This window comes from Ipomoea nil, unplaced genomic scaffold (genome assembly GCF_001879475.1).
Source record: "Ipomoea nil cultivar Tokyo-kokei standard unplaced genomic scaffold, Asagao_1.1 scaffold2845, whole genome shotgun sequence".
Taxonomy (NCBI): domain Eukaryota; kingdom Viridiplantae; phylum Streptophyta; class Magnoliopsida; order Solanales; family Convolvulaceae; genus Ipomoea; species Ipomoea nil.
The window spans coordinates 8,909,339-8,916,724 of NW_017619273.1; the positions used below are offsets into that span (position 1 = coordinate 8,909,339).

The following is a 7,386-nucleotide window of genomic DNA, read 5'->3' on the forward strand; positions in this document are numbered from 1 at the left end:
GGATAATAAATGTGTTAGTTTCTGTCATAATTGAGCTAACATTACACTTCATTAAGAAGGGCCTCTCGCGACACATGCTGTTGCATTCAAAATTCAATAAGTTCAATTACAATTTAGTTATTGAGTTTTATGGGGCAATACTCCAAAAGTTTTAGGGGTAATTAAAAAAAATATATTAAAAAATGTAAGATTAAAAGTGAAAAAATAAAATAAAATTCACTACAAGTGTAGATTCAAGTAGAAGGGGACAACACCCTTCTGGTGTAGATACAGTATAATATGCCATATCAATTAAGAGGGAAAAACTATTAACATGTGAATTATATTTACAATAATAATTGATGTATTGATATGTTTAATTTTAAAATTTTAAAATTCATGAGGTTAATTACTTATTCATATAAAATTTAACAGTTTATTTAATTTTATTTTTCTTTTTGGGTTTAGTTTTTTTTTTTTCAATTTTTTAATTCTTTTTTATATATTTAGTTTTGGGGTTCACCTTTTGTTTTTTAGTAGTTTAGTGTTTATGGTTTACCTTTGAGTTTAGTCTTTCGGTGTAATTTTCAGGATTTATCAATTGATGCGTTCTATTTTGTTTGATTGTGCTCTATAATGTTATTAATTACACTTTAAAATTTGAATTATTTATAAAAATGTTATTGCATATATTTTTTAACTGCTTCAAATCTTTTATATTTTTCTAGATGAACGATTCTGATTAATTCCTAATTGTTTAATGAGTGCATGATTTTCACATGAATTAAATTATTGCACATACCCTTATTATTATTTTGTAATGTATTGACCTTGGCTCCCATCATTATATCGGTAACCATGATCTATCTTACAAGGCGATTCCTGATCCAAAATGACATCATTTTAAGGTAGTATAGTTAACAATCATTAACATTAAACACGCTGTAGCCATGATACACATGTAGTGCATGTAATACTTATGTACATTAAGTTTTATTTTTATAAACATAATGAATCTACTATATGAAAATATATATAATAGACTTGCAATTTAATGTTAATGTACATTAACATTTGAACTTATAATCATATAAAACAAATATTATGAACATAATACATTTTAAATGTTATTAAATGCGATGTGCATGTTTATCGGATAGTTACTGCAGATTTTTCTCGTCACTTAAAATGTGATGTGCATATAGTGTAATGTTTATGTATATTAATCTTTATTTTTATTAATTTATAGAAGGAACATTATAAAACTACTCTATAGTGAATTGAAATAGATATGATGTATCTAAAAATAGTTTAGTGAAAGTTATTAAACATGATTATAAAAGGGGTCGATCTAATTTAAGCCCTTGGTAGGTATTAAGAAAACACCATTGGCCCTTGGTAGGTATTCCTCTCGGATTGATGACATTGATGACGTCTACTAAGCCAAGAATTGAAAAGCTGCTGTGTAGTAGCTACCGGGTAGTTAGCCAACGCTCTTCTTACCCCTCAAATACTATAATATATTAATATACACACCGGTAAGTAATCAAGAAACTAAGGTTATTCTTGGGCTGATATAACTGCAAAGTTATATGTGTTTGGATTTTTTGTTGTTAATCTTTGAGTAATTGATCAAGAAACTAAAATTACTGAAGCGATGAAGCCCGCCGGAGTGTTGGCCGGAGTTTTCCTACTGGTGGCAGTGTACTGCGCTCTGGACCCTTTCAAGCACGGCGCATTCTCGGAGTTCCCGGACTTCGAGGTGTACGAGGTGGAAACGCCGGCTTGGTCAGAGCTTCCGCTGGAGAAGGACACCCAGAACCTTCTTCAGAAGTCGGAAATTAAGTTCTCCAGCCAAATTCACGGCCCGGAGAGCATCGCTTTCGACCCGCAAGGCCAGGGGCCCTACACCGGCGTCGCCGACGGCAGGGTTTTGATGTGGAACGGCGAGAAATGGATCGAATTTGCCTATACCTCCGCTAACAGGTCAACCAAAGTCCTTAACTTCTCAATTATTCTTGTCACAAAAGGCGAAATTCCCGTTGTGGGATCTTTGGTAAATCCACTTACGGGCTGTTTAGTTGGATGTAGTTGCAATTCAAACGCCCTATTAGTGTTCTATTAGGTGGAGGGCTAGTATCTAGGTGCCCACTAGGAATCCACTGATAGATATAAATGTAGTCTAATGTTGATATGACAAAATCGAGAAACTTGCGATATTGATCTCCAGCCATAGTTGATGTCCTCTCAATTTTGTTGCCTCTTGAACGGTAGACCTGCAAAGTAACGTTAGCCGTTTTGTCCCATACTCGACTAAGAACCTTAGATGGTGTATTGGGCATTATTCTGAGCAGGGATTTGATTGACTAACAACTTCTAGTTATTAAATCCAACATCCACAATATTGGGTGTAACTCTCACACTGCTGTCAGTGGTTCGATCCTGTGTCCTTGCCCACAATCTGTCACAAGGAACCAATTGTGCTACCCATGTGGGCAGTGTTCAAATATTCTTGAAAACATTACTATATACAGTTCTTGGTGATGGGTTTAATGTAATGTAATGTTTGTGATCTGTTTATGTTGTTGTCCTGTTTCAGGTCTAGTGTGTGTGACCCAAAACCAAACCCAACCCCTGTGAGCTATGTAAAGGATGAGCACATCTGTGGCAGACCTTTAGGTTTGAGATTTGACAGAAGAACTGGTGACTTATACATTGCAGATGCATATTTTGGGTTGATGAAGGTTGGACCTGAAGGTGGGCTAGCAACAACACTATCAACTGAGGCTGAAGGAGTGCCTATTACATTTGGGAATGATGTGGATGTTGATGATGAAGGGAACGTCTATTTTACAGATAGCAGTACTAAATATCGCCGAAGGTAACTTATGGATTCTTCTCTTTTTAAGTGGTAGCGGTTTGCATATATCTCCTGGTGTTGTTTGTTTTCTATCTTTAATTCGAATTCAGAGCTTTACGGTTCCACCTAAAGTCCACACAGCATTAAGGGGTTTGATCAAAGCGTAACCTTAAACGTCATTATTATCTGGTTGCAAGATTCATAACTTTCGTATGTGCCTTCAGGAATTTTTTGCAGCTGGTTTTCTCGGCAGAAGATTCAGGGAGGGTTCTCAAATACAACCAAGCAACAAAAGAAACCACCGTTCTAGTGCGCAATCTCCAGTTTCCAAATGGTGTGTCTCTAAGTAAGGACGGGTCCTTCTTTGTATATTGTGAAGGTTCCAAGGGCAGGTGCGTTATATTTCTCACATTGTAGTTTTATATACGGTAGAATTGAAGGATTTTCAACTAAAACCCTAAGCCTGATATTGAGATTGCATATTTATTATTTCTATGTATTATATGCTCGACGGGTGGTAAAGTTCTCATTACAATTGTTATGTCTCCTAATCTATGTAGATCTATCTTGTGTATGCTAAGGCTATATGCAGAACTTTTGATTCCCCTCTTTCGCGTTCTGATCCTCCAACCCAAAGAAATTGCTTTGTGGGGTAAAATCTAAAGCTGTGTAAGGTTACAGTTAGTTCATATATATGGCATTGTCGAGAATTTGATATAGACCCTGTTTAGTAACATAATTAGCTTATCAGTCAATTTTGGCTTATTTGACTACTTGTTTGATTTGGTTAAACAATTAATATGAGTGTTTGATTAATTAGCTTTTTGTAACAGCTTATTACTCTAAAATGCTAAAATTCAAAAAGCTGCTCAAAGCAGCTTTTTTAGAAAGTTATTTTGCATGTAATCATCAGCTAACCGCTAATTTATCAAACACTTTTCTACAATCAGCTAATGTTATCATCTAATCAAGCCCACTAACCCAATCAGCTAACATCTATTTACCAAACACCCCCGTAATCTGTTTTCTGAAGCAAAAATAAAAAAGAACTAATGAAAAGATGCAATGCTTGAACTCAGAATGGCATGTGAATATATATATATAGATGTGATTGAACTTGCTTGCTCTCTCGTGATCTCGTTATGGATGGTGTTAAAACTAGAAGTGTGTATCCCTTTGTAGATTATCCAAGTACTGGCTGAAAGGCGAGAAATCAGGGACAACAGAAGTTATGGCGATTCTGCCAGGTTACCCTGACAACGTTAGAACTAACGAAAGGGGTGAATTCTGGGTAGCAGTCCACTGTCGTCGAACATTGTACAGTTACATATGCAGTGTGTACCCGAAACTTAGGAAATTCTTGCTGAAGCTTCCGATTTCTGCAAAGCTGCATTACCTGATGCACATCGGGGGTCACCTTCATGCAATTGCGGTGAAGTATAGCCCAGAAGGTAAGGTTCTGCAAGTTTTGGAAGACAGACCAGGGAAAGTTGTGAGGGCTATTAGTGAGGTGGAGGAGAGGGATGGCAAACTGTGGATGGGCAGTGTCTTAATGTCTGGTATAGCAGTTTACAAGTTGGAGTAGTGAAGCACAGATAATTGCCTCTTTCATTTCATCAATTTCAGATTTTTTTTTTTTTTTTTTTTTTAAACTCTGTTTAGTAGTTAGTTGTGTTGAGAACTTCAATGGCTGTTCTGTATTCCCTATTATTTTCCCAATTCTAAGTATATGATTGCATACGGTGTAACGTTTTTCCTAATATAACTTTAGGATTACAAGTTGTTATAATATTATTAAGGTGTTTGTTATTTAGTAAGGTTGGTTAGGTTTAGGAGATCTAAGAGCATCTCCAAGGGGCACGTTATTGCGCCAAAATAGAGAAAAAAAATAGCGTGCCCCTGTTCAAACGGGGGCATCATTGCACCAAAATTTTGGTGCAGCATGAATAGTGTAGCGCCATATTCCTTCATCTCACACCATTTTGGTGTGGATTTTTTCTTTCCATTTTGCCCCTTGCTTTTATTTCTAATTCATTTTATGTTTTTGATTTGGTTTTAATGTATTTGTATATTTTGTTAAATTGTTAAATATAAATTTTATATTATTAAAAATAAATTTATATCATTTGATTGATCTCATCAAGACGATTAAAACAAGACTAATATTGATCATAGATTAATTAAAAATGAAAGTACATAAAGTATAAATTTACCAAAATTAAAGCAAATTACATCTAAAATTACTTTAAACATACTTAAAGTAATTCTCAAAATTAAATGTAATGGATGTTCTATGATTTAATATTGTGGAATAAAATAATATTTGCATTATAATTATACTAGCATTTTGTACGCGCGATGCGCGAAAATTTATGCCGAATATTAAAACATTGATAAATACAAATAATTAAAAATTATAATTTGAATTATATATACATAAATAATATATGTATTTTGTACACACACATATATAATTTATCATTCATAGAAATTTAATTAAAATATAATTAAGTATTAAATTAATATATAATGATTTTAATAAAATAATAATTAAAAAAAAAAGATATGATAGATATAGGTGTATGGTAATAATGATGTGTTATCAATGTTAGAATTAAAACACTAACGGTGTTATAACGGTGTAAGGATAGTTTTGTCTAATAACATTAGAATGTACAACATTTAAAGTAAAATGTACACCTTTATTTGCATACAAAAAGAGGGACATAAATCAAGGATATAACCTTAATTGAGGCTTATTATGTTTTTGGATTTTATATAAAAATATTTAAAGTTATAATACAAAGTCTTACTGTTAGGAATATATTGTAAATTTTGATGAGCCGAATGTATGTTTGAAAAATCAAGTAGTCCCCAATTTTATTCTATGTGAGTCAGTTTTGGTCTACGAAGTATGGTGCACCTATATCATGCAACCCAAATACAAGTCTAGAAAATCATATTTTGATTTTCGATGTTAAGCGGGATTATAGCTTAACATAATTATGTTGCGGAGAAGTCACCAAGAACCATGCTAGAGGAGTTGGAAGATACGCGTGTGAGCTAAGCCAAGTGATCCTTAGTTCGAATCTCAAGTGAAGCAATTTTTAAGCTTGCTTTGGAGACTAGCCTGGACCGTATGAGAGACTAGCCTGGACCGTATGGGAGACTAGCTCAATGTATACGAAGACCGTATGGGAGACTAGCTTGGACCGTATAACCGTATGGGAGACTAGCTTGAAGAGTATGAGAGACTAGCTCCAAGTGACCGTATAACCGTATGGGAGACTAGCTTGAAGAGTATGAGAGACTAGCTCCAAGTATACAAAACCGTATAGAGACTAGCTACAATGGAGACTAGCTAGAATGGAGATTAGCTAAAAGGAGACTAGCTAGAATGGAGATTAGCTAAAAGGAGACTAGCTAGAATGGAGACTAGCTAAAATGGAGACTAGCTAGAATGGAGACTAGCTAAGGAGAGACTAGCTAAAAGGGAGACTAGCTAAGGAGAGACTAGCTAAGGCAAATGCACAAGTCTCACAGAAGCCATGCACCATATGGAGAAACATACGAAGTATGGTGGACTAAGCTTGAAATTCGAAAGAGAGCATCTCACCATGAACAACAGTGAAGTTTTTACAGAGGTTCCAGTATATTATTCTACAAGGATCATGAAGGAGAAAATATCTGATATATTTTCATCTGAACATCAAGTTTTTATGGTGGAACCGGAGACGCTCGAAGAAGGCGGATTTGCGGAGAAATTATTTTATACTCAAGCAAGAATCAGCAGATAAATTGTTTGATCAACTTGACATGTCAGAACATTTATGAAGGAGAAGAAAATCAAGCACGCCGCGCCGAACTTATTCAAATTGTGGAGGCTACAAAATTCAAGACACGGCAACGGACAATTTATTCAAATCATCTGACAAAAAGGAGAAATGACATCTACCTACAATTGCAGATCAAGTTGACAAAATTATCTGATCAACTACAATTCAAAATGGACGATCGAGATCGAAAGTTGATCAACGGGCAAATAGCTTTCTTTGGCTATAAAATGCCCAAGCAGACTTGAAGACAAGCAGTGATTGAATGACTTGAATCACGAACAAGAGCAGTATACAAACTCAAAGAATATCCAATCAATCATCAAGTCATGTATTGAGCCATACACGATTAAATTCAAGTCTGAGTGAGAGAGAAATTTTATTTCTTTGTAATATTCTCTACTGAGTGTAGAAAGAGGGCGGAGTAACTAGAGAGAGTGAAAAACCCTGGTTGAGTGTAGCTTTGTGCGTAGCACTCGTGGTGAAGGGCAGAGTAACAAGAGAAGCTTGTGAAAACCCTTGGAGGACGTAGCTTTGTGCGTAGTTCTCGTGGTGTAGGAGTACAACTTGGTGCGAAGTACTCGGGAAGGCGGAGTAACAAGAGGAGCTTGCGAAAAACCTTGGAGGAGTGTAGCTTTGTGCGAAGCACTCGGAGAAGTGTCGTTGGACACTTAATTCACTATTGTATCTGGGTGATCGAAGAATAGTGAATTT

At 35.3% G+C, this 7,386-nt stretch overlaps 1 protein-coding gene across 2 annotated transcripts; it reads left to right on the top strand.

The window, feature by feature from the left end:
* The first annotated feature begins 1,406 nt into the window (after positions 1 to 1,406).
* On the top strand, positions 1,407 to 4,621 carry LOC109159705 (protein STRICTOSIDINE SYNTHASE-LIKE 3-like). 2 transcript variants are annotated; one of them, XM_019307801.1, is made up of 5 exons: positions 1,407 to 1,517; positions 1,635 to 1,965; positions 2,579 to 2,860; positions 3,064 to 3,231; positions 4,022 to 4,621. In XM_019307801.1, the coding sequence occupies exons 2-5, from the start codon at positions 1,637 to 1,639 to the stop codon at positions 4,422 to 4,424; spliced, it is 1,182 nt and encodes a 393-aa protein (XP_019163346.1). In that variant the 5' UTR covers positions 1,407 to 1,517; positions 1,635 to 1,636; the 3' UTR covers positions 4,425 to 4,621. The 2 variants fall into 2 exon arrangements, with proteins under 2 accessions (XP_019163346.1, XP_019163347.1); XM_019307802.1 differs by lacking the exon at positions 1,407 to 1,517 and having other exon boundaries at positions 1,541 to 1,965.
* Positions 4,622 to 7,386: the final 2,765 nt, after the last annotated feature.